Source organism: Corvus moneduloides, chromosome 4 (genome assembly GCF_009650955.1).
Source record: "Corvus moneduloides isolate bCorMon1 chromosome 4, bCorMon1.pri, whole genome shotgun sequence".
NCBI classification, from domain to species: domain Eukaryota; kingdom Metazoa; phylum Chordata; class Aves; order Passeriformes; family Corvidae; genus Corvus; species Corvus moneduloides.
The window spans coordinates 10,116,342-10,143,851 of NC_045479.1; the positions used below are offsets into that span (position 1 = coordinate 10,116,342).

At 43.9% G+C, this 27,510-nt stretch overlaps 2 protein-coding genes across 3 annotated transcripts; one reads left to right on the forward strand and one right to left on the reverse strand.

Moving 5' to 3' along the window:
• Window positions 1-13,394, reverse strand: MANSC4 (MANSC domain containing 4). 2 transcript variants are annotated; one of them, XM_032106015.1, is made up of 5 exons: window positions 13,307-13,394; window positions 5,849-5,992; window positions 3,497-3,892; window positions 1,994-2,128; window positions 1-1,064 (listed from the first exon to the last, which is right to left on the reverse strand). In XM_032106015.1, exons 3-5 carry the CDS (start codon window positions 3,723-3,725, stop codon window positions 391-393), a joined length of 1,038 nt encoding a protein of 345 aa, XP_031961906.1. In that variant the 5' UTR covers window positions 3,726-3,892; window positions 5,849-5,992; window positions 13,307-13,394; the 3' UTR covers window positions 1-390. The 2 variants fall into 2 exon arrangements, with proteins under 2 accessions (XP_031961906.1, XP_031961907.1); XM_032106016.1 differs by lacking the exon at window positions 13,307-13,394 and having other exon boundaries at window positions 3,497-3,889; window positions 5,849-6,175.
• On the forward strand, window positions 12,476-27,005 carry KLHL42 (kelch like family member 42). The gene is made up of 3 exons (XM_032106013.1): window positions 12,476-13,416; window positions 19,785-19,978; window positions 23,772-27,005. Exons 1-3 carry the CDS (start codon window positions 12,497-12,499, stop codon window positions 24,221-24,223), a joined length of 1,566 nt encoding a protein of 521 aa, XP_031961904.1. The 5' UTR covers window positions 12,476-12,496; the 3' UTR covers window positions 24,224-27,005.
• The last annotated feature ends 505 nt before the right edge of the window (window positions 27,006-27,510 follow it).

A 27,510-nucleotide genomic window follows, 5' to 3' on the forward strand; every position in this document is an offset into this window, starting at 1 on the left:
TTGTGTATTCCTGCATTCCATGGGATGTTTATTCATTTGGTAGCAAACAGACAAGCACAGAGATAACTACAGCAGGATTTCTCATCCAGTTAAATAATTCTCTGCCACATAGAGATACCAACACTGCAGCTGCAGTGAACCTGGGGGAAAGTATTACAGTGTTTCTCAGACATTAATTGCATCAGATTATGAACCTAAATGTCTCAAACAGTGGGAGCTGTGAGTGGGTGCTTCTTACCTAAAGAGATGAGGAGTTGTGTTTCATCTGCTGAGAAATAAATCATAACCAAAATATGCTGAACTAAGTTATCACTGGTTCTGTGGGAGAAGTAAGCTGGCGTAGGGGGTGCATTTTTAAAATCCTGTTTGTTCCATAGCCAGGATGGTGTTTCACAGATTACCTTTGACAGGAGCATATTTTATGAGCTGTCTGGACATGGTTCTTGTCCTTACAGGTTTATAGTGACCCCTCCTGTAGCTGCAGCGCCCGGCTGTGAGAGTAACAGTGCAACAGCACAGGCAGAGGAGAGAGGAGCAAAGGACAACAGGAATCAACCAGACCCCCAAAGCTGCAGCTTCCCAGGCAGCTGCCTCGTTATCCGATGTGGAATTCCTCCCGCTGTAGCCTTTGGTTTCATTGAGGTGCTGCTTGCTGCTGTTCAGGCGAGGAGGGGTGGCCACGTGGGATAACACCTTGGCAGGCCTGGGGCTCAGTGCTGAGTGTGCAGTCTTCTTGTCTGAGCTGGTGACTGACCTGCTGCTTGTCCTCTTAGCAAAATGCTCATCTGCTGGGGAAGTTTCTGCCCTGGAATAGGCAGTACCTTCAGTTCTCTGCACTGTCAGGCTCCAGCTCGGGGTGTGAGTATTTGCTGGTAAGCCATGGCTCGTGGCTGCAGATGGAGCTCGGAGCAGAGGAGAACCTGGCATGGTGGCATTGTGAGGTTGGCATCTTCCCCACTCAGGGGTCTTTGTGCTGTGCTGCCTCTCAGGTTTACTTGCTAAGGAGTGAGCATTTGGCTCTTGGGATTTCAGTTTCTCAAAAATGAGAAGATCTGGATCAATTCCTATTAAATTAGAATAATGTTAGTTTATTGATAAAAGCTTGCCTGTACACCCACAAAAAGGATCCATGGAGACAGGGGCAGGGCAGGGAGCCCAAATAATTCCCTTTTGGATTGGAGGTGTCACTGCCTCAGGTTATGGGACACTTCATGGGATGCAACGGATGTGCATTTTGGGATTACAGACAACTTGCTATGGGATGCTTAGGGAAGGAGCCCAAGGTGCAGAAAGGGTGGGATCTAGGCTACTCAGGGTAGGGAGATCCAGGAAAGCTGTGTGTGTGACAGTTTGCACCAGCAACTGGAGGGAGGCTGCACCCTGGGGGCTCAAACATCCCAGTGACAGCAACTGGGGAGACTGAGGTCCAGACTGGGCAGCCTGAGCATCTCAGCCCAGCTGCTGGGGGACTTTGCATTCTATATATGTGTGTGTATATATACATATGTATTTATAAATATATTTATTTTGACTCACAGAAAAAGCAGGATGAGGCTTTTGGTGCTCCCTGTGTTGGTGCATCTGCTTTATGTGTTTGTCTGTGTTACCTGTGTGCTTGTGGTGCATGTGCCTAATGAAAATAAATGTTCAGCCTTGCTGCTGGTTAGGTCTGGGGATGTGGAGCAGTGGCAGCCTCCTCTCCGTCTCTTAGAGCTGGGAGGGTATTTTGGCCAAGGACAGTATTGATGAGGTACTCAGAGCATGAGTCTTGAGAGCAGGGTGGATCTCTGAGCTCCTTTCTCACTGAGTGGAAGGGAGGGGGGAAGTATTTTCAGAAGTAGGTGTATTAATGAAAAATGAAAAAAGTTTTCATCTCTTTTAGGGTTGTGTGTCACTGCAGGAGATCATTTAGCACAGCAGCTGACCTGGTATCATTTTAACATTTCCCATAGTTGCTGTCTTTTCAGCCCTTATATATGAATCGCTTAATTACCTGTTGTGATGTTGTACAAAATGACATCAACCCCAGCCTTTAGAATGCAGCTTTCCAAAGCTGGGCAGGACATGTGCAGGCAGTTCTTGTTCTCATGAATGGCTCCATGGTAGAACACTGCTAGATTGCAGGAGACTGGAACCCATAAAGAACAAAGTTGAGCTTCTCAGCAGAATGACCATTGCATTTTGCATGATGTTATCTAACATCAGAAGTTCATTATATCTGCCCAGATCCTGTGGGAAGAGAGACCAGATCCTGTGGTTCTCTCATTATCATACAAACTAATTGAGCACACAAAAGAGAACTTATATTCTTATTTTACATCTGGCCTAGAACAGCCATCTGAGTTCTACACGTGTATCTCATTAAATAATAACTGATTTAAAGTCCTTTGAAGTGCCCTCTAATGTCTCTGTTCTAGTTAAGATTGTAACAAATCTTGCTTGACTATATAAGAACACAAAAAGGAGATTTTGAGTTACCATTTATTATCTCTGTAAGTATCCAGTCCCATACGGGGGGATATGAGAAAAAGTCTGTTGTCCAGATAGGAACAACCTTGCTGAAATGTTTTTCTCACATCACATTATTTAAGACAGAATTTGATTCTTCCCAGGACTGCTGCTGGGACTTACCTAACTTATATCACTGTCAGGTTCTCAAGGTCATACTTTTGCTCATAATTCAAAATACCATCAAAATTTATACTGACTTTTTTTAGTAACTGGTGCCTCACTTTCATCGTCCAAAACCATATCCAAATCCCTTTCCAGTCTGGAGAGTTTTTAACAATTTAGGCACCAGGACACATGTACTTCAAGTATCCTCCTAAAATACACTCCTGTAGAGTAGTACCAGTTCAGTGTGATACAGATAAAGTACAAGGCTTAGGACAAGCAGTGATCTTGCTTATTTTTGCTCTGAGCCTGAGTTTACCAGGCTGGGGAAAAGGGGTGGCCAGCTGAAAAACTGCTATCATTTATTGCTAGAGCTTTATTGTTCTGGTTTGCATCAGAAACATGATGTAAACATGGAATAAGAGAGTGCTCTTTCCAAGGACATGAATGTTCTTGTATTTCAGAGAAGGACAAACTGTGTGTCCTCTTCACTTTCCCTCTCACCATGTCCTAGTCTGATGCCATACTCCATGAAGAGACTGCTGCAGGAATCACTGTCACTGGTTGTTCTCTTCAGTAGATGGGGATGAATACTGGAGAGTTTCTCTCTTTGTAACAGAGATCCAAAATTTCAAAGCAGACCCTAAGATTTTAATGTGTTCCTAGTGTAGTCTTCTACAAAAATACAGATTATCAATTTCCTTTCTATGGGACTGAAGTTGGGGCAACAGTTACAATGTGCCTCTGCTTTCCTGCCTCAAAAAAATTTACAGATCCTCCTTCCACCCCCTCTATTTCTTCTTCAAGTGAAGGACTGTTTATATAAACGTTACCCAAAATGTGGGGTTCAGTGTGTGCCATGACCCTGCCAACAAGCACTCACCATTCCTCAGAAGGCAGCAGGCTCTGCTGCACTGTTGGGGTGAGATTTCTGCATAACCCTTCAGCAGCTGGGCTCCCCTCCTCTGGGATTCCCGCAGGTCGACCAGGAGGCCTGGGAAGCGCCGGATCCAGCAGTTCTTGTAAAAGGCGGTGGGCGAGCAGAGGCACTGGGACTCCCCAGCCAGACCCAGAAGCAGCAGCACTTCTGCCACTGCCACCAGCAGAGCCATGGCCCCGTGTCAGGGCTCAGGGAGCGCCCCTCTGCTCCAGGGGTGCATGGAAGGCTGCACCAGCACTGCAGAGACCATCCCTGGAGGGCTGAGGATGCTGCTAGGTCTGCCAGGGGCGTGAGCAGGGCCTCCTCCAGACAATGCCCATGGCGCTGTTTGGGCAGCTGCTGGATGGAAGAAAGCAGCCATTTAATGAGCTACAGAGGACTGTAACAGTTATTATTGTTGCTCTCTAACTTAATTATTTGGAGATGGTTTTTGAGACACAAAAGGGACAGGTTGGTTTTAGTTGTTCGGAGAATTTTCTTGTTTCTGTGGTCCCCTTTTTGGGTCTCTTGACCTTCTCAGACCAAACTAAGCAGGCAGTCTTGAGATTTGGTGAATAATAGCAAGCTCAGCACATTGTTCCACCTCATTTTGTTCAGGAACACTGTTACACTCAGCACAGAGAAACAGCTCTGTTTAGGATCTGAACACTTTGAGTTATCTGGTGACTGCAGATATTTGCCTTCTTTGCTAACAAATGAACCTCCAGCCAGAGGTGGAGGTGGAGATCTGTTCCTCTTCCCTACACTGTTTTGATTTCAAGAATAATACAATTTTATTTGCAAAGATCTAGGACCAGATGAACTCTCTCTGACTGGAGAGGGCTGGAACCTCCATTCAAGCTATGAGAGAGTTCTGCCCCTACTAAGTTTAAGAATATTGAGCAGTCTATACAAGGTTTTCTGCTTGGGAAAGGCCTGTCAGAAAGAAAACACAGCTGACATACAGGGAGATGATTTTTCAAGCAGCTGGTCTGAAAACTGAAACTCCCATGCTTTGTTTCTTAATAGGAACAAGTCTGATCCCCGATTCCCACATTATGCCTGTCATACAGAAAGGCTTGAAAATATTACAATACACGAGTTCATTTAAACACAGTGGACTATATAGTGAGTTTGAGAGAGTTAGGTAGAAGTACGGTTGTCTGCAATAAAAATTGGGTGTTCAATATATAAGAATATTTTACACTGTGTTTTTATCCTTCAAGATTAGAATCAAGGGATTTCCCCCTTTCCACATGAAGTATAGATCAGTTACGTGGAGTGGGGAGAGCCTCAAACTCGTTTTAATTCTTCGTTCATTACAGATGATGTTTGTTTTTGCAGAACTAGTCCCCCAGTTTGGAAATGAACTGACAGGTGTAATATTTTGTTCCTTACACAGCTCACTGGAAGGTTATAAAGCCCAGAGCAAGTTAACCCCTGTTGATCCATCAGCAAGACCAAGGCATTATTTTATTCATTGGAACTATAATTAGGAGGATTCCAAAGAAATGTCTGTTGTGGGGAATATGAGAATTAAACTGTTAGAAAGAGGGTAAGCGGGTAATTCTTCAAGCCTCTGTCCTGAAAACCAGCTCTTGGCACTTGTGTTGTTTTATTTAGTTTTGGTAGCTGGATATTTTCATTTCTGTGATAATCAGCACTTAAAACCTTAAATACATTTAAAAATACCTGACAGCTTGCACTCAGTGGACTGCACAGGGAAGCTTTTAGCCATTTATCTACCATTGCCACAAGCGCTATTGACAGTGTATTTTTAAAAATATTTGTTTCAGCTTTCCAAATATCCCAAGGTATCACTTGTTATAGAACACACTCAAAATTTGGAAAGATATGCCTGTATTTTGGCATTACGTCCTGTGTTTAGTATGAATTTCAGATCTATTTTGTTCTGTTAGATTTGCATGCAAAAATGTTGGTTTCTGATTGCTTTCCTCGCTCCTACTCTTCCTGTATCTCCAAGAAGAGAAACCTGGAAGACTCTGAATAACTCTGAAGCACTTAACAAGGAGATTAGAAGTATTCTTTCCTCCTCCTCTGTCTCTGAATAAATGGTAAGGACAGAAACAGCTGCAGGGAAACTTTCTTGTTAATGAAAGATAAAGAAATTTAAATAAGTGAATAAATGGCTGCTTTAGGCAATTTCCTTTAAAAACAGAAAACTTCTGTCTATTAAATTTCACAGTCTTCTCCAGCTTCCCCTTAATTTCACTTTGACTTTTCAATGGGAAATGTAAATTAGTGCAGAAATTTTAATTCACAGACTTTTTGCAAGAAGAAATCCCCGAGTCTTACCTGCAAACCAGTGGCTGATTTTCCATGTGCTCTGCAAAGAGGGACCAAGAGGCTTTCACCGATACAGGGGAGTGTCCGGCCAGTACCAGACCAGCGCTTCATGTTATTTAGCAACTCCTTTCACCCGACTCCTCACATTTCCTCCTGGAAAACAAAAAGGCAGGGGCCTGTTTCCTGTGAGAGCATGGATGTTTCTGCAGACCTTTCAGTAAAAGAGATTTAAATGGACCTGCCACGCTGGAACAAAATGATCTTTTTCATGATTCTTCTTACAATCAGAAGCAGTCCCTGAAGTTTCCCACCTGGGCTGGCAGTTCGAATGGCACAATCCAGGAGCTTCCCAGCACAAAGGATTCATCATCAGGTATTAACTCTTCTTTTGCCAAACAGAAGCAAAAGCAGACACTTTTTCCATATGAAGTAACAGATATGTCTTGAGTTTTGGAACTGTATTTAGCTTTTACATTCTATTATTCAGAATATGTAAAGACCAGAAAGGATGTGTTTAGTTGTAGAATCATGGAGTGGTTTGGGTTAGCAGGGACCTCAAAGCTCACCCATTTCCACCCTCCTACCATGGGCAGGGACACCTTCCACTATCCCAGGCTGCTCAGAGCCCCATCCCACCTGGCCTTGAACGCTTCCAGGGATGGGGCAGCCACAGCTTCTCTGGGCACCCTGTGCCAGGGCCTCAGCACCCTCACAGGGAACAACTTCTTCCCAATATCCCATCTAACTCTGCCCTCTCTGTCAGCGTGAGACATTGCCCCTTGTCCTGTCACTCCCGGCCCTTGTCAATAGTCTCTCTCCATCTTTCCTGTGGGCTCCCTTCAGGCACCAGAAGGCCACAGCTGGGTTACACTGAGCTCTCCTCCAGGTATTGTGTGACAGCAGCTGGAAGGTGACAAACTGAGAAGTGAGACCAAGCAGTTTCCCCGGTGAGGTATGAACCTGCCCAAGTCCTCCTGTGAATGTCAGTAATGAATTTAATCAAATGTGCAGCATAATCCCATGTGACATCAGCATGAAGTGCCCTGCCTGTGTTGTGCTCCACATAAATAAACTGAATTTCAATCCTGTATTAAAATCATCCTTATCTCATTTTTCTGAGATATGCACATGTGTTTTCCCTTTATTATAGCAGTGGTAAGGACAAAATTTTAAGTAAACCAAGTATACTGATAATTTCAGAATATGTCACTGTAACTCTGTTAAGGTATAAAAGTTTAAAAAGACTAATTTAATGAATCATAAAATAATGAAATGTAAATACATGGAAAAAAATTAAACCAAGTCTTTTTGATGTTATTCAAATAATGTGCTTGCTTTCTTTCTCCTTTAAAATTTTCCTTGAAATCAAAACACTCTTGCAAAATATCTAAAGTCCAACAAAATAGCATTTTTGAGAGAACTGTTTTGTCAAAAACAGCTATTAGTGGTCAGGTTTGGGTTTGGAGCAATAGATCACATTTTTAATGAATCTGACCTTCTCCGAGGTTAGGGACAAATGAATCTAAAGATTCTGGTTTCAGTCCCATCCCAGCAACATGGTAAAAGGAGGTGAAATATTACAGTTTCTGTTCCTGGGGCTTCATGCAAACCATTTTTTAAGCCCTTGTTTCCAAGGGTTGCCAGGCCCTGCGATTCTCTCAGAGCTTGGCTTCCGACTAATTCTGGCCAAAGCTCTGCCCCAAGGCTGGGGACTGTGTGTTCAAGCAAACAGCAACACAAGTCTTAGGCAGATTAGATTCATAGAAATATAAATCTGCTGGCATTGCAGATCAACTTGAGCCAAGTTCCATGACAAAAAGCACAATGTTTATCAAACACTGATGAACAGATGCTGATTTGTGGCAGAACTTGAACTAAGCAAAGGAGATGGAGTTTCAATCTTGTGGAGAATTTTTATAGAGCTGGATACTGAGCGGAAGTCTTCCGTGTGGATTACCATTCATCTTACCTAGTTATTATGTACTAAAATTCAGCTCTGCCTGTCTGCACCAGGATTAAAAAATATCTGCTGTTTTAAAAGCACCCAGTTTAGTCTCCTCCAGGCACAGCTGCACAAGAAATTCCTGGCTGTGGATGCACAATACATTTGTGCAGAGCAAACATCCCTAAGAGGAGGTACAGCAGCAGGCAGAGTGCTCCAGCAGCCTGACCCCGTTCAGGTTTTGTCAGGGAACATTCATTTCACCTGAGGGAGTTTCAAAGAAATTCCTTACTGGGTCTGTGGTGTAAAAAATGGGCCAGGTTGAAGGCCATTGTAAGGATTTATACTCTTCCACCTCCACTCTGCTGGCCGGTGCCTGGACTTCCTCATGATCCACAGAGAATGCCCACCACACACAGACTCTTGGGCCAGCCTTTTTGCTGCCCAGAGAGAGCTCAGGAGAACACACTTTAGTATTAATCACTCAGATGTGACTAATCAGTACTTGATAGTAAATAATCTGCTTTCAAAAAACATGCCACTCCAAGTACCCTTTCAGTAGTGCTGCAACATACCTTTATTGCAAGGAATAAATTAAACAGCACATTAAAAGCAGAAAAAAACTAACAGAAAATTTTAGGGAATAAAGTATAAACAAGTGCTATTAGAAGTAACAGTGCTTTCCTTCTTTTCTTTTTTTTCTGTTTTTGGAACAGCATTGCTAATGGCACTGGGTAAGAAGTGCTTTGTTTGGCTGGGAATCTGAAAAGAGAAATTACCCTCGTTTAGCAGGTCATCCTTCACAAATCACAGAGTTCAGCTGAAGGAAAATTATGCTCTGGTCAGTTCCTCTCAGGAATGCCAAGATCTTTTAGAACATGGATATTTTTAATGCTGAAATACTGCAGGGTAATTCCTGTGTTCCACAGATGCGTACTTTGTATCCTGGGGCAGGGTAAATGGCAGCAGTTGGCAAATCCTTTCCAAAAGACCAATTCCTGTCTTGAGTAGTTCCACTATTACTCAATACACAGTTCCCTGGCAGTGCAGTACAATTCCCTGCCATCTCAGAGGGCAGAATGTGGCACTTTATATTTTATATCAGATAGCATGGATATTTTAAATATCCCCAGATTTGGTTCCAGTTCACACTTTACACTAATAAGGCTGAAAGGAATTCAAATCTTCCACTGTTTTTTTCACTCAGTGTGGTCCTTTCCTCGGAGCATTCAGGTCGGTTTTACTCTCTGGTTCTCAAGTATTATCCAGTGTCTCTCTGGCTTTACTCTTCTTATCTTTGTAGCAATCCCTGACTCTCTGTGATTCCTTGCTTTTGCTACGTTGGGAAAGTCAGAGGGCTATAGAAATGTGTGCCCAGGCAGAGATAGGCTCAGATTCTCTGTGTCATGGTTGAATGGTCTGTTACAAAGGAGTTGCTGTATGAAAAAAGCTTCTTCCATTTCCATGTCCTTTTAAAAGAAAAGAGTGATCTCTCTTCAGCCTTGGAAGTAATTCAGACATTAACTACAAGAAAATAGTTCAGGCATCAGACACAGAGAAAAATTATGTAGCACAAATGGCCAATGCAATCCTGGAGCAAGAGAGACCTTACTGACACTCTCTGATGTCTTCACAGTCCCTTTGTTGGCACTTGAGAACACCTTTCCTTGGTATCAATTTGTCTCTCAGGTACTGTAAAGGTAGACCTGAACTGTCTAAAACAGCTTGAAGATTTTGCCCCAGGAGCCAAAGTCTAGAAGACAAGTATTGTAATGCTGAGCACAGTTACCCTCGTCTTCCTCTCTGTTTAAGTGTCTTGTTCTTCAGGGCATCATAAACTCATTTAACATCTACCATGATTGTTTTCATGCTTGATGCTTCAGCATGTTCTTGAAGGATGACAGATGGTCTTTCATACTTGTTTCAAAGATCATGCAAATCCTTCATGGCTCTACGCTACAGATTTTGGCTTTGTAGCTCTAGAAGTAGAGTTCCCACTCTGAAAAATACATTTCCTATTCACTTAAGGTACAACCAAGATGACTGCCAGTGAAACAGCAAAGCCTTTTCTTTGATTCCAGTATAATAACATGTATTATTGATCTTAGAATAAACCAGTAGAGCAGTAGACTGGAAGACAGGTGACATTATCTCCACAAAAGTGGAACAAAAGAGTAGCCCCTGCCTTGGTGCATTTGCAGTGTAAGTAGTCTATAAGCACATCACACAGGCTGACTGATGAGTGTAATAAAAAACAAGGGACCTGCCCTGTCAGCACACTCTGGCTTAGCACAGAGAGATGACAATCAGCCCAGTAAAAACAACTGGGTAAGGAAACAGGCTTTTTGCAGAAGTGGCCACTCAGTAGTGCTGACCCTTGGGCATGTGAGAGCTCCTGATGAATGCAGTGGGTGCCCTCGAAAGTTTGCTGGCAGGAATAAAACACTTACTAGTACATGCCAGAACTGATCCAGCTCATTAACAAGCCTCATGGACTGTGAGGAAGGAGGACTGGAAATCCCAGGCTGAGTGGCAGGCGCAGGCACATCTGGCAACATACGGCCAGAGAAGAAATATTCCATCCACCCAGGCTGTGGTGTCAACACTTTGAGGCTGAACTTACCATAAGTGACTACATGGAAAAAGCATTCACCAATTAGGAGCTAACTTACGAATCCATGAAACATAAGGGACTCCCAGGCAGATGTCTAAAGATGGCAATCCTGCTGTATTCCAACACAACAGCTTCCTGGCCATGCCAAACACGAAATCTCTGTTTTCCTCAGAAGTACTAATGATTAAAATTGCTTGAACTCTCTGCCTGTGGGATTTAAAGAACAAGAAGGAATTAAGGGTTGGACTCCTACTGAGGTGGTGAGACGTTTGGTGTGTGTGATGGTCTTTTGAAGGGTGAACCTGAAGCAGAGAAAAAAACAGCCCAGTGCTCATACTTCAGCTTCAACTCTGGAAGAAACCAAAAAGCAAAATGTGGTGCTTCATCAAGGACAGAAGACAGGAAAGTGGAATTTGAATATTAATTAAATAATGAGAAAGACTGAAAGAGGAACACAAACCAAGCAAATAGTGACACACAATTAGTAGGAAAGAGAAGGCGAGAGGTGATGGGGACCCAGCTAGTGAAGGCTGCTGAAATTACCTCTTTGGGTCTGGTTGAGATCCTATATAAAAGGATTTCAGAACATGAAATGGGCCCTGCAAAAGCAAGATGATGAAGATGCTTTGAAGTGAGGTGAAAAACAAAAATGTGCAGAAATCTACCTCACCTCAAAAAATGCTTTTATAGAAGTCAGCAGAAAAGAACACCTGTAACTGAGACTGACATTTGCGTTATCCCTATGGCCTAGAGTTATGAACCTGAAGATCAACAAAACAGTGAGAGAGGATCATTTCAGAGAGGAAATGGTAAAAGGTAAACAACCCTGTCTTCCTTAGAAGAGAGGGGGAAAAAACCCCACAGAACAGACTAATACCACTGAAATGTTTTAATAGTGTGGGGAAAGATCCTTTCTGAGCAGTGACAATAGGGAGTTGTCTGAAAACTAAGCAATCTGCACTAACTGGACATGAGTCACACTACTGCTAAAGGGAAAGATTTTCTATGGTCTGCAATACCCGAAGAAAGTATCTTTGTAAAGAATGTGTTTTGAACATCTTCATAGTAAGTATCATCACATAGGAATATAGGCATGGCAGACTTCTCATCTGTTTCAGCAGGTGGTAGGGGTTTTTTTAAAAAAAGGACTGTCACTGTATTTCAAGAATATAGCAAGGCAAACAGCAAATCTGTCATTTTACCCCTGCCCAATATGCTCAGTCGTTAATTTGCTCTTTCCTTGTTCGTGTCAAACAAACTCAGGACCCTGGTACGCAGCTCACTCTCATGAGATGTCCTGTTCCAGGAACTTAGTTTAAATAGAAAAGATGGAGTAGCAGAACAGGTTATGCAGTGTCTTCACAGGGCAAACCAGGGGCTGAGACACGCAGGGAGTCGGGAGGGTCAGAGCAGAGTTATGCATCGCACTTGCCATTCCCGAGTCCCACTGCTGCACTGGCCGAGCAGGGTGAGCTCCGGGAGGCTTTTGCTCGGGAAGGGATGCGGCAGTGCCGGGGTGCGATGGCACCAGGCTGGCTGTGCCGCTCCTCCTCCGCTCTGCCAGTGCGCGGATCCAGGCACACACACGCTGCTTCTTCCCTGCGTGTGTGGTTCGGGAATGTCGCCCCTCGCCAGGGATGCAGCGGTACATTTATGGCAAGGGGTTAGAGCTGCGGCTGGAGCTGCGATCCCGGCCCAAATCAGGAGAGGGGAGCACCAGGGGGGACCGCTGTGCCTCTGGGCTGTCCCCTGGAGCCCAGCATTGGCCTTTCCACCGTGTCCCTGACACCCACCCTGGCTGGGCCCGGGGGATGCCCTGACGGCCCCCCCGGCGGGCAGAGCCGGAGCGCTCAACATTGCCTTTTTCGGGCTTTTTTTCTCTTTCCTCCCTGTGTGCGGTTGTTTTTTTTTTTTTTTTTTTCTTCCCCTTGTCACTCCTTGCAGGGCCGGAGCGGCGGCAGCGCCTCCCCGCACCCCGGGGCCGCTCCGCCCATCCCATCCCGGCCCGGCCCGGCGCGGCCCGGCCCGTCCCGGCCGGCGGAGGAGGAGCCGGCGCGGCGGCTGCGGCCGGGCTGAGGCGCGGCCAGGCCCGCGGTGAGCGATGTCCCTGGCGGAGCGGCGGCGGCGGCGGCGGCAGGAGGAGGAAGAGGAGGGGGAAGGGGACGCAGGGGATGGGGCCGGTGCCGGAGAAGAGGTGGTGCAGATCCGGCTGGGGGACAAGTGCTACCCGGTGTGCAAGAGGAAGCTGATCGAGCAGAGCGACTATTTCCGAGCGCTCTACCGCTCGGGAATGCGGGAGGCAGGGCAGGGCCAGGAGGAGCAGCTGCTGCGCGGGGGGCTGAGCGCCCTGGGGTTGGAGCTGGTGCTGGACTTCATCAACACGTCCTGCCTGGCCAGGCTGGAGCAGGAGGAGGGCGGCGAGGAGGAGCCCCCGCTGCTGGAGGAGCTGGTGGAGGCCGCGTCCTACCTGCAGGTCACGCCCCTGCTGCGCCTGCTGCTGTCCCAGGTGCGGCTGGGCAACTGCTTCGAGCTGCACCGCCTGGCGCAGGTGTACGGCCTGCAGGACCTGCACGACGCCTGCCTGGACTTCATGGCCGCGCACTACCACCAGGTGCTGCGCAGGCCCGACGCCCGCCCGCACCTCCTGCTGCCCCCGGCGCTGCAGCAGCAGCTGCGCGAGCGCCGCATGAGGGGCACGGCCAGCCTGGTGCTGCTCGGGGACTTGATGGGCGCCTGTCCGCCGGGGCTGCCCGCCGGCTGTCACCCGGCCGGCTGTCACCCCGCCGGGGACGCGCCCTGGGCCATGCTCAGGTACGACGAGGAGGCGCGGCGGTGGCTGCCGCTGGCCAACAACCTGCCCGCGGACCTGCTGAGCGTCCGCGGCTACGGCTCGGCCGTGCTGGACAATTACCTGTTCATCGTCGGCGGCTACCGTATCACGAGCCAGGAGATTTCGGCCGCGCACTGTTACAACCCGTGCCTGAACGAGTGGAGCCAGCTGGCCTCGATGAACCAGAAGAGGTAACCCCTGCTCCCTGGGATGCTCGCGTGTCCCTGCCTGGTGTTGAGATAGGTCCTGTTGAGTCACATGGCACTGGCTCAGCCTTAGGGATACGATACAGACCTGTCTGTGCTCTGAACCGCCAAACAAACCCGATGAGAAAATTCCTTTCCTGCTTTCGTTGTGGTATATTATAACTCCAGTAAAGGAAGTGACAAGTTTTCCTGCTCTTAGTGGGGATATACAGGCTATACCAGGAACTGGAGATGGCAAAAAGAAATTATTTGGAGCAGTTATCCAGTGGTTTATACTTCCATAAAAATGCAGATGTTTTGTAGGCCTGCGCTTCAGTGAAATACCAGAAAAATGTCAGGAAGATGGTGAGAAATTTCTCACTTTATGTGAATATTTGGATCTGGGAATCATTCATTGTTTGGACAATTTGTCTTTTTTACCTTTATCCTTTTGAACTGTTCATTACACGTTGATGTTGTAGTTGGTGTTCAGAAACACTTGTGTAATTTGTACTTGAAAGAGTAGTAGAGACCTAGCCCTGAGGAGGACCCGAGAAGAGAGGCCTTCTCCCTGGCCAAGGTTGTGGCTGCTCTACCTTAACCACACTTTGGAGTTATAAAAACAAAGGCTTTCATTTCACTGAAACAAACTGGCTTTGTTTCCAACATGAACTTCCTCTTTGTTTCCATTTTAATAAAATTGTTTTAAATTTTATCTTTTCTCTCTGAAAAAGTATGGAGGCCAAAATTCACTCTAGAATGGAAATTGTTTTCTCTATCCAGTGAACTGAAAGAGCATGCAGAGACCCAAACCATTGGCATAAATGCTTTGTATCTGGGTAGTCAAAGTGCAGTCTCTATTCCTGTCTCCATTTAGCTTTTGCCACCTAAACCCACTCAAAACAGGGATTTGACCTAAAATTAAGTCTTTCCTATCTCACCTCCCCCCCCCCCCCCCCACTTCTTGTGTTGTCGAGAGAGTTTTACTAAAATAATCACCTCCGTAATCAGTCATCACAACTGGTCAGGAACTGTTTTTTCAGTGTTTCTGACTGCTTGGAACAGTGTTGGGAAAAGTTTCATCTGTAAAATGAGTGTTTGGCTTTTAAATACTGAAAACACCCTTTGTTACTGACCTGTTTTTTAGAAGCTGAGCCTGTAGCAGAGTTCCTTGAGATGCCTGGGGACCTGAGATGTTTTAGCTGGCTTCATTCTACAGCAGGACCTATGTGAAAGGGGTTGGGAGCACTTGGCCTCGCTAGAAAAGGAGGATGGGATCAGCCCATGCAGCATCTCCTATGGAAATTAACTTCCCCACAGAAGTCCCATGCTGACCACGTCACAAGGTTCTGTTTGTGTCATGTGTATAGCAAGAGAGCTGTTACTATGTCTGGTGACTGCAACTTGGGTTTTTAAAAAATACCTTTTCAAGGCCGTTTTTGCACCTTGCAGTTTGTGTATTCAAACTCTAGATCACCTTTTTTTCCTCCACCCTTGCCCCTTTTTTTTTTTTTTGCTAGGATCTATAATCATTATACTTGAAATATGCACATGGATGTTTTCTGCTAACATTACTGTTTTCAATGGAATTGCCATGCTAACTTAATCTTCAAACCCATCTCAGGTGACAGCAAGGCGTTCCTTTGAATGGAATTTCACATTGGCCGTTCACTGCAGAAAAGCAGCATGCAAATGGATATTTTTGGAATAATCTCTAGTCTTATATTCCATGGTGGTTATTGCAGGCCAGAAAGTACCCAGAATTGCACCCGCAAAGTAGCAGGGAAGATGTTGCTCTCTGAGTAACTGGGGGAGCTTTTTTTCATGGAAGCTCATCTGACCCCTTCACAAAACACGTTTCTGATTTTATGAGCTTCATGAAGTCTCATCTCTGCAGTTGTTAATTGTTATTTTTTCTATATGACAAACCATTTCAGCTCCCTGATGACCTGCTTGGTGTTTTGTGGCAGGGAGGGATGGCTTATGCCCTAGGAGCCAAGAGCAGGGTCATTTTTAACATGAGGGGTTTGCATGCTACATGACCAGTGCCGATGCCTGTCTGCAGCACATCTGTGCTGCAATTAGAGCTGCAGTTTGCTTGGCATTGTATTTTTAGTTTGTTATGCTGTAGTAAAATAAGCAGGGTGGTTGCCCAGCCTTCTGGTTAGGAATTACAGCCATGTGACTGTCTGGCAAATGAATTTATGCCAGCTGATATAATTACATCCCGTGGATGAAATTGGACATACCTTCAGGGAGGGCTCTAGTTTCCATTGAAGTTGGTTTGACTTCAGACAGCAGAGCATCTGGATTTGTCCTGCATGAGTGACTGCATGTGTTGGCCTCGAGGGAAGGCTGAGGAGTTATGGATGTAATTGTGCTGCCCTTCTGTTCATATGAGAGTTTTCTGCCCTAAACAAACCTTTGAAGTTCTACGGTATTTTTATTGTGAATTATTTCCATTGTTGTAATAGAGAATCCCAGGATGCTGGGATTCTCTGCACATGCTTAGATGAAACAGTCCTAACCTACTTCTGAGTAGAAGACAAAAGCCACCTGAATATTTAGCAGCCGTTCTGGTTTGGGTCATCCCTGTTGGCTTTCTTTCTAGGTGTACAGTTCTTATTACTTTAATTTCAAACTTGTTCACAATAGGCAGCTCCTGTGTGTTGTTCTTGTGATGCCCCCAGGAGCCCGAGAAAGTGTTATTCCCAATTTCTGCATACACAAGGGAGATAAAATGATTTGCTCAGGCTCACAAAGGAAGCCCGTGACTGAGCATGGAATTTCTCATCGTCTGAGTGCTAAATCCAGTGCTGGTCACAAATAGTCCACATCAGATCACAGTTTCTAGACCTTTTCATTCTAGAGGTGTTTCTGTAATTGGAATTGTCCAGAGAATGACCTGAACTTTTTAATGGAAGCAGCTCCATGTAAGTGTTGCCTGAGACCACTCGTGGTCTTTGGGGTCAAGAAGGTAACAAAGTGCATAGGGGACTGTTGCAGTAATGTCTTGGAATACCTTGCCAAACCTTTTTTTTTTTTTTTAAGTGAACAGTGTCTGTTGAAATTTGCTACTTAAAAATAATATAGGATTTCTACTGCATGTGCCAGTTAGAGCTGTATATTCCACTTCTATTTTCCTTCAGAACCTTCCTACTCATGGCAGGTAAATCTTCCAGGCTTGGAAGACCATAGTAGGACCCTGGCTGGAGTTAGGCGCATGCACGTGGAACGTGATTTTTGTGAGCAATCTGAGCCTGAACTGCTGCCACTCTGAGGACTCCTACAGGAATATAGGAGATGATGCTTCTAGAGAATGCTACTTGTTTAGGAGACCTTCTCTTTCCTCATTGTATACTTTTTTTTTAAATTCACTCAAATTTCTTCTGTGCTGGTGAAAAATAGACTTCAGAAATTTTTCAGTTACAGCCATCCCTACCTTATTTGTCAGAAATGTATCACACACATCCAAAGCCAAATGTTGGATGCAGAGTACTCTGCAGACTCATGTAAGTAACTCATTGAAAATATGTAAAACACTTTGGAATTGCTTTGTAACTGTGCTTTCATGATTCCTTGTCTCTGTTGTAAGTGCTTTAACTCTGGTAAAAGAAGTCATCTGATTTTTGAGAAATTTTAAGGTTAAATTGATTATTTGGCAGGAAAAAGCAATGCTGGTTAATCCAAGGCTCAGGTTCTGCAGCAGGACCAAGGCTACCTTGCAAACAAATTCACATTTAACTTGCTCTTGAAATCCTCCAGCAATGTAGATCCCAGCCTGCCTTGGAATCCTCCTCCCACGTGTCTTGTTCCCATGTTTAGCCACCCCTCTGATCAGAAAGTCCTCTCCAGTATCTGGGCTAACTCTTTTTTGTTGTACACTAAGTGAGATTGTCAGTGAACAAAAACCATGTGTGCTGGTCCTTTATAGCCACTGCCCCCATGGCCTCCTGCAGATAGACCTAACACAATCCAGAGCCATGGGGGGGTTTGGGAAGCTGTGGAGTGTTGTCTTGTGTGCAGAAAGCCGCTCTGACCTCCAGCTCCTCTGCATTCCTGTGTTACATTTTCCTTCCTTTGTGCACGTAGTGCTTTGTACTTTATTGAGCGAAGGAACAGATTTTGAGCAATGGTAAAACCCCATGGCTCCGACTCGCTGGTGTTCCTGGGGTTCTGTTCAGAGTGAATGACGGCAGCAGGAGGCAGCTCATGCCTTGGCTTGTCCCAGCAAGAGGGGACCCACTAGGCCTGGTTTTTGGAAAGTACATCTTGATCCCTCATGTTTCGGCAAGTCGCAGGTGTGAGTGGAGTTCCGTCGTGGTTGAATCTGACAGATTCGGCCTCGCTGTTTCCAGGCTGTAGTCCATGGAACAGTTGTTGGTTGTGGAGAGCTGGCTCCCTGCTCAGTGTTTGCTTTCCTTGGTTCCAGCTGCTCCAATGCATTAAAAGAGTGTAAAAATGAACTGAGTATTTCCTAATGTTCACTCTCCGTAAAGACACCTGCTGTTACTGGCATGTAGAGGGGAATGGTAGAAGTTTTTCATAACATGTTGAGCCATTGTCCAAACTTTCATATAAAGTGTGCTGATGGATATTTGCAGCTACTTTTGAGTAAAATGAACCTTATTGTTAATGAATTCCATAAATCTGAGATACCTCCACTCCATTTTAATGAGTGTTTGGAAGTGGTTAAATGGCTGACACAAAGGTTTTTGGCCTCCTTTTAGAATATTTAAAGCTGGAAGTTGTGCTGTTTGTGTTTCAATAAGATAATATTCCCTGTGGTTTTGCCCCTTTGTTAATTTGTGGATTTTTTTTTTTCTGTCCTAACTTTTACAACAGGTATATTCCTTTGAAAATCATAATTTTTTGCAAGTAGTTATCCTCATTTCATACCTGCTATTGATTGCTATGGTATCCTGAATTCTCTAAAATGGAAAGCATAATTGCTATTGAGGGAATATGAACAGACTGACCTAATCGCTCATGTCAGGGGAAATAAAGTGCATAAAAAGCAATTAATTCCTTCAAAGGAGCATTTTAGTTTCCAAAGCTGTATCAGGATGACAAGAACAAAGTGATTCCATCTGGAAACAAATCCTTTTTCCAAATACATTTAATAAAAAGAAGTTGCAGGGCAGTCTGCCGCTAGGCAGGGTTCATTTTGTCCAGACAAAACCCTGCAAAAGTACTTAGCAGTAAGTTTTGAATGTTGGATTCCCACAGGGTGGAACTCCCTTTGCTGCCCAGCAGGCCAGTGCAGGTCTGAAACATCATGTCAGTTTTACAGACACAACACAGTTCCCTGTTTGGCTTTGTGCTGAGCTGGTGCACTCCAGGGACTGCCACACATCCAGTTAATTGCGATACTCATAGTAAAGTCTCAATTGTCTCAGCAGAAGAGAAGGAACAACCTTTGTAGGCAGTGAGGCTGTTCCTGGGGAGAGGAAAAGCTCATCCTTTGTTAGACCAGCTTCCCTAGCTGGAAGGAAGAGCTTGAGCATCCAAGAGTTCTGTCTTCACATCCTCCGGTTTCTTCCTCCAGACCTGCACCTTTAATACCCATGGACCATTTGTTCGTGTCTGTGTTACCTTCAGGGCGTGAGATAGGAGACTTCTTGTGCTTCAGGAATTAGGAAGTTGCCCTTTGCCGTGTGTGAATTTTGAGAGCATAATGGAACAGACTAAGAAATAAATGACCAGTTCGGAGGGCATTGGTCATGGAGTGCAATGTAATTTTTGTTCAGCTATGAGTAGGACATAATTTACAGATAGATCTTGCTTCAGAGGATGTATTTAGTGATTTATTGCTGAACAGGGTACAGAAAATTCTCTCTTCTTTCTTTTGCAGAACAGGATTCAATGTGTTCCACTTTAAATTGCTTTTTTATTAGGGTTATTAAAGAGATTCCATAATACAACCTAAAACAAGTATGCATTCGTAGGCATCCATCAAGTCTTGTTTGAAATTTCTGCAGTTTTAACTGAAATTATATCCTTCACTGTGTGTCCGTGTAATGCATTTTTCTCTACCAATGGCACGTTACTAAAAGCCTAATAAAAACGAGCTGTCTACTGAGCACATTGGTTAAACCGAACATTCAGAGCTGAACTGGCACAGATATAAAACAAAATATTCCTCAGCCTCTGCAGCATCATCAACAACATCCAGAATGTCACTGGGTACTGTCCTGAGTAATTCCAATGTAGTTACAGCATTTTGGCCTTGCACAGAAGAGTTCAGATGCTGCAGAAACCTGAAGTGATGGTGCAAACTGTGAGTGGTGAAGCATGTGTCAGAGCATCAGAACTTTCCTGTGTATTTCTGTACATGATGCAACTCATTTCTGTGCTGCAATCTGTTCTTTCAGATCCAACTTCAAGCTCCTGGCTGTCAGTGGAAAGCTCTATGCCATCGGTGGCCAGTCCCTTTCCAACGTGGAGTGCTACAACCCAGAAAATGACTGGTGGAATTTCGTGGCGTCCATGCCAAACCCTCTTGCAGAATTCTCAGCTTGTGAATGCAAGGGCAAGATCTACGTTATTGGAGGATACACTGCACGAGGTAACAAGTTTGCTGTTATTTCTTGTTGGTTTTTACCTGATTGTTTCCAAGGCTCGGATAATTTTCTCTTGTTTTTCAGGAAAGCTTTTGAACTTGTGTAGAAGGCTGCATAATGCTCATTAAAAGACATAGAAATAAATGGCTGCTAGAAAATAATTGACAAACAAAACAAAAAAAATAGCTCTGTCAGGGAAGAATCAGGTATTTATATTTTTTTTCAGAGCCTGTGTGGACCTGGGGCTCTGTTATTTGGAGAGAACAAACTAGTGGGTACTTCAGCACCCAGCTTAGCTGCTATCCCTTTTCTTAGATTTTGGTCACACAGTAAATAGAGGTCTCAACAGATATACTTTACTTTTTAAATACCTGGTTTAGACTGTCAGAAGGAAAAATGCCTAGAAGATATCTGCCTGCATTAGTATTTCTCATGTACTAATAGATGTCATGGTTTTTTCACTACAGTATTTAATTGTTTTCACAGACAAATTCAAGCTGTACCTTAATAACTTAATAGAATAATCAAAAGCTGAAGCAAGAACCCACACTTTTAACTTATTTGATTTCTATACCAGATTTTCTGAGGACACTGAACAAAGGGAAAGATTTGAAGTTTCATTCTTTTCTGACAATTACTTTTCTTTTATCCAGTGAGCAAACAAATGCTGTTAAAAAGAGCTCCCATTTGTTCATTCTTTAAGTACATAGTGCCATTTTGTGGGAGGCAGACCATTTTCTCAGAGCTTTAGAAGTCAGTTTTTTAAACATGTCAAATATTCAGTATTTACCAGGATTTCGTAAGTTTGAATTTGGCCTTTGCCCACTTCAGTTGACCACAGTAGTTTTAAGGGTTTTCTTTCCAAACAGAAAATGAAGTTAGAAGACAGATCAGCTTTTGCAGACAGTACTGCAAGCAAAGCTAAACTGATGTTAGAACAAGCTGTCCCTTCTAGTGTCTGAGCAGATTTGAGCTCTGAATCATTTTAAAGTTTATAAAAGACACACTGCCACCCCCTGTGGTCCTTTTGGTAATGAAAACCCTCAAACACATTTTGTCCAGACCACTCTGACCCAGAGCCTAGTGGCTTCTCTGAGAAAAATGTGCCAGTGTCTTATATGGAGAGCTGCAGTCCCAGTCCTCTGCTCATCCCCACTATGGCATCTTTTGGGGCCATTGTGCTCCCTCATGTCCAGCACTGGGACTCAGAATGCCTGGCAGGAAACACTTGCCATGCTGAGAAGTCAGATCCAAAGGGAAACATCCTGTGAGACAGGAGAACGAGGAGAAGGGGTTGAAACAGGTTAATGGGAAGTCATGTCTCTAGAGACCGGAGTTAGCAGTTTGGCATTTTTATCTAGAGAGAGAGAAAGAAGCGGTAAGGTGAAAAACCTCTGACTTGGTTAAGAGTGCTACACAATCATGGGAGGACCAGCTTTTCTCCTACACCCTCTGCACTCTGCAAGTTCCTTTTCTGATATTTGTGCTGTTCTTTCATCAGGGTGCCTACTCCTGGTGTCATAAAGAGGAAGATTAGCACATTACTGATTCAGATCCCATTCCTTTTAAAACTCCTGCACAAGGCATGTGCAGTCAGGATTGCTGCCCTGTGTCAGGCTCCTGACTCAGTACTTGCTACCTGTGGGTTCAGCTGAAGGAGGGTAGTGAGTTACCTCTGGCTTCCTCCACACTCCAGGGGATTGCTGCTGCCCTCCAAACCTCTGTTGTTTCCTAGGTCTTTTCCTAAAAAGCCTTTTTTGATGGAAATAGGGCCATAAAACAATATGAAGTTTTGAGCAGTAGATAACTAACACATTTAGGCTGAAATGTAACTAGCTTTACAAATTTTATTCCATAAAACTTCGATTTATAAGATGAAATGTAAATCCAGGATCACTCAGGACAACAAACACCTGTGCTTGTTATAAATAATTTCCCAAACAAGGGTCTGGAATCAGTTTTTCTGTGACATCTTGGCTTAGGACAGGTAGCAGACTTAGAAACCAGAATTGCCACGATTAACTGATGATTCTTCTTCCAAATTATGCAGGTGTCAAAGTGTTAAGGCCTAAAGATCTAAAAAACACTTAAGGTTTATTTGCTAGTTTGTTACATTTACTAGATAAAACACGTGCAGCAATTAATGGATTTTATGTTATGTTATTTTTAGTAATTTTTGGTACTTCTGTTTATACCTCAGTTTTGGTAGATTTTTGTGGGCTATTTTTTTAATTTGTGTAGAGCTTTCTCCTGAGACTGCACTTTCCAAAAGATGGCGGGATCTGGAATTCCCCACTGTAAATTATAATGACACTTCTTGAATAAAGTCCTTCTCTTGAGTTTGCAGCTCTCAGTTGTGAATGTAGATCCTAACAGAAGTTCCATGTCAGGCACTGTGGTGTTCATGTTTTGTATTGTGGGTTTTGTTTTGGGGGTTTTTTTGTTGTTTCAGTGGATATAAAAGACCCAGGCTGTGGACTGAGCATGTGAGGGCCACATTGCAATGAACTTCTATTTCATACACCTCCTCTCAAATAGCACATTTTCCAGGGGAAGTTTACTGCTGTAGATAGTCATAGAAACTTAATTGGGACTTCTCCCCTTAATGAGTCAGTGAATGATACATTGTTTGTAGACAAAGGTCATCTATGTGTAGAGCTGCAGTTTCATGGAGCATTGACATGAAAAAAACCAGAGTGCAAATGCTGGAGCAGCACCTCCCTGGTCACACCACTGATGCACTTCATTCACGACAGTCCAGTTATATTTGGGGCTATTTATACCTGTGCCCTTATAGAACTCGTCAGTATGTCCCTGTCTGCTCTTCCCCTGGGAGCTCACTGGAAGTCATCCTGCAGCACAGACTGGTAACATGGAGCAGATTTAATAAAAGACCCGTCTGGAGTCTGCAAACCTGTTCCCGCTTGTCAGTTGAGGCTGGATTTGAGCTCAGGTCTCCAGAGACTGGAACTGAATTTACTGAGTCGTGTGCGTTCTGTGATAGTTTAGTGAAACCTTGGGCACAGCCAGGGTCTTCACTGTGCCATAAATCAGGGTGGCATTGTAACAATTTTGTGGAATAACACTATTGCCAACACAAGCATTCACTGAGCACTGAGCTGTGAATTATGGACATGATTTCAGCTTCTTTCTGAGCCTCTGCCTGATGGCAGAGCACAGAGTTCCTGGTTTTGAGATGATTTTGACAATGTGTTTCTCTCTTTAAAAGGTAGCCCTTAGGTCATCCAGGCCACTTGCTGAAATGTAACCAGCTTTACAAATTTTATTCCATAAAACTTCAATTTATAGAATGAAATGCAAAGTATCAAAGTTAAGCTTGGATGATAAATCATCATTTGACAGCTATTAATGAAGCATACTGTCTTCATGATAGTTTGATTCATCTGTGACCACTTCTGGAGAGGAGAATATTACTCCATTTCTCTTTTTGTAAAAAAAATTCTGAGGTATCAACCAGAGACAAAATTAAAAGCATAAGTTAAAAGGTAGGGATTATTCTGCTAAAATGTGCATGCCCAGAAAATTTACATCATGTAATGTGCCAGAAGTAGCGTAACTTTTTTCCCTTGTGCCAAGGAACAGAACATTCGAAGTTTTTTTGTCAAGGGCAAAGTTGTCAGTGATCACCATTTCTCCCCTGGCTTGCCCTGCTTGTGCACTGCAGTGTGTGAGCAATCTGCAGTAAAGGCTGGGACACTTGGTCGGGAAGAAAAACGCTCCCCCATGAGTGCCTTGTGACAGAATTACCTATTTGTGAATGTCTCCTCTGTGTTTCAGGCAGGAACATGAGCATCCTGCAGTACTGTCCCACTTCTGATTCCTGGACCAACTTGGAGCTGTGCGACGTGCACGTCCGCAAGCAGCAGATGCTCTCTGTGGAGGAGACCATCTACCTGGTGGGGGGCTGCATCCTTGACCTTGGACCAAACCAGAGATCCAGCCCCAGCGAGGATGTGCTGACAGTGCAGTCCTACAACATTGCCACCAAAGAGTGGCTCTACCTCAATGAGAACTCATCCAAATCCGGCCTTAACTTGACTTGCACTCTCCACAACGATGGAGTCTATATCTTGAGTAGGAATATTACTCTGTCTTCCAGCTTGGAGCAGCGCCTCTTCCTGAAGTACAACATCTTTACAGACACTTGGGAGTCACTGGGGCGCTTCCCAGCCTTTGGACAAAACATTCTGATCTGTTCTATGTATTTGCCTGATGGGCGAGAAGTGTAACAGCACCAGGGGTTTTTTTTCAGTTCCTTAACCGTTCTTTGATGAAATATTGCTCCCTCTGAATAATTCCACTTTCAGAATGTAATGTGTTTGCATAATGCAGGCATGAAATACTGATTCTGTTCTCTAAAAAGATTTCAGAATCCAGTGTGAAGAGAAATGCTTCCAGAAACAGTTTTAAGATTTCAGTTTGAAAATTTTACTGGTTTGGATTAAAATATCACCAGGTATTGTTTGCAATTTAAATGTAAAATTATTGTGTTGGCAATTGATATAGGAGTTCCAAAGGCAAAACTGATCAGTCTGGTTTTATTCTTCATTTTAGTAGACAGTGTAGAACAAAACAAACATACACATTTTCAAAGTGGAAACAATTCAATAAAGTAAATAATTAGTATAATCAAAACCACAACAGGATTTATTTCTTTCAAAATACAGTTTTTACTCAAGCAGTGTTCTGTCAAATGCACACTGTTTCAAATTGTTTGTACTATACATTTTTATCTCCTCCACAGCAGCAACTGAGATTCTCAAAGGTGCCAGCAATTAGGGTCCCATCAAGAAGAACTTCTTCTGAATTATTTGTGGTGCAGTGCTTTGCCAGGGACTGGTAGGAATTACCTAGAGGCTACAGTTGCTGATTGGAAAGTAGATGCTCCTTTAGTGGAAGTTGGCAGCATTTCTTGCTACCATTAAGACAGAGGTAAAAAGGCTCTTTATTCAAAGGGTGGAGTTTCCTAATTGTCATAAAGGTTTAAGTTTAGTTACCTTGTTGTGTTCTGTAGTACTTAAAATTGAGTTATAAAGATCAAATTGTAGTTGGCAACAAGCTGCGTGTTATGAACGTGTCCCTGAGCATGTGCAGTGGTGATCCTGGTGCAGGCAATCCTCCTCCAGGCACATCCTGGTTGGTAACACTCCTGTGGGACACCCATGGGAGGCTTGGCTCTTGTCAATGACTCCCTGACAACATCCCCCAGAGCAGGGGCATGTAAGTGTTGGCTCTTTCTTGTTTCACCAGGAGAGGTTGCCTCAGGTTTGCCACCCTATGTTGTTCCTCTCTCTAAAGGGCACTGTAAGGTGGGCACTGTGAGCACTCCCTTGTGAGGATTCTGGAGTGGTTACTCCAGGAGCTTCTCCCAGGTCCTGCCTCTTGCCTGAGAGAGCTGCAGCCATGACTGGCCCCTTTTCTCTTTGTAGCTGACAAGTGCAAAAGCATCTTCTTGAGGTGACTGCCCAGGTGTGGAATGTGTGTCCTCACAACAAGGAGAGGAAAAGCTTTGGGTCACCGTGGGAAGAGCCAGGTTAGATGTGTGCTAAACACATTGCAGGGATGCTGGTTCTGCTCCAGCCGTGTCTCCACATGATAAGATGAGATTTAAAGCACCTGAACAAGTTCCTAATGTGTGGAGATGTCTTTTTTGCTTCTTCATTAGAATTCGGGAGTCTTGAATCTTGAAGACAGGTGTCTGTTGTACAGAGGCAGAGGCAGCAATAGTTCCCTCAAGGTCCTTGTAACTCCTTGCTTTTCCATGGTTTTGAATGAAATCAGTCCTTGCTAAAGGGTTATCAGCCTTAAAGTGCCTTACCAATCACTGCTCACGCATTAATCTTGGTGCTTCCAATCACCTATAGCAACCCAAACAGAAAATCCCAGGAAACTTCTCCAGAATGTGGGCATTTGTGTTTGAACATTTTTAGGATGAAAACAACCATGACACAAGATATTTTGGAGGTCTAAGATTTACCTTTTTGGGTGGAACTTTTGCAGCCTGGTGGAGAATGTCATACCTCAGCCCAATCTGGTGCCTGCCACTCAGCTCTGTATGACTTTAATTAGCTAAGTCCATGTGGATGTGTTTTTATTTCCTTTGAAAACATTGTGCAGCTGCTGTGTTTTGACAGCAGTATCAGACCACACAATTGCTCTTCTGCATTGGTAACTTTCATAAGATGCTTATTTCAGAAGTGTTTCAGAATAAATATAAGCAGGGTACCATTGCCTGGTGATAAATTATCTCAGTCACATTATGCTACTTGCTTTCCTAAATTTCTTTTCAGTTCCAGGTTCAGTACCCTACACTCAACTGTGACCAATATTGGTGGAGGAAATCACATCCAAGTTGCAGCATTCCACTTCCAAGCAAATTAACCAAGAAAACCCATCACTCCTGGGTTTGCAGTCGGGTGTATCAAATCAAGTCCTTTCAAATCAATTCATTTTTAGTGCAGTCATAATTCCAAAAACTATGACATTATCTTCTAGGTGTGATAACTCTTTTTCAGAAGAGGCCTTTCCACACTGGGTTTATCTTGGTTTCAACTTCCAGTGATCAAGTGATCACCTTGAAAACCTGGAAAACCTGCTCAAATGCAGAAGACAAAGATGTCTCTGACTGTAAATACAGTCAGACCCTTTTGTCAGTCCATGGTGTAAATGCCTCCTCCACTGACATCTAACAGTACTGCAGTCACAAATCAAAACTGGTGTTTAATTTAGTGGTGGCATTAATTAGTGTAATTCTATAAATATACTGCATTACTACAGGCTGAAATAAAAATAAATGGATTTTTTTAAACAAAATCCTTTACAGAAAAGTATGCAATGTGTGTGTTCCCATACCTCAGGAAAGAACCAAACACTGTAATGACTGTCCTGCACCCCGTTCATTTTCTTTTTATCAGTTTTATACTTTGTATTCACTTTTTATATTTTGGGGCAAGAAAAGTGTCTGAGAGCCACTAACAGAATAATTAAAACACTGCTTTTTGCCAATGGAAATGTTTAGTGATCCAGTGTGCTCTCCTTTCTCTGGTGGTGGGAGGAAAAAGGCCCTTAATTTTAGAAGTAGCTGAAGAGTCCTTGCAGTCTGATCAACTGGAAATTCCTGTGTTGTCCTCGTGTTGCTCCTAACTTACCATGTGGGCATGGAGAGATCATTCCAGCTCCTGGCATCTTCATCTCCAAAAGTGTCACGTGAGTAGTAATGTTCATCCTGTGGGAGCACAAGGTTTGTCTGGTACGTAGTGTTTGAAAGAGTTGCAGAGCATGGGAAGAAGTGCATTTGTCCTCAGTGCTGCAACTGCTTCCTTGGCTATTCAGACTGCTTCAGCAAGTGCTAATTACCTCAACAAGTGCTAATTACTTCAACCTCTGCTAATTACCTGTATTTTGAACTGATGGCTATTTCCAGCCTGTTTCTTTCCTTCTTTCTTTTTTTTCTATTTGGTCACCCAACAGTCTGTAGTTCATCTAAGTTTCCTGCTCTTGGTTGTTCCCAAGTCTG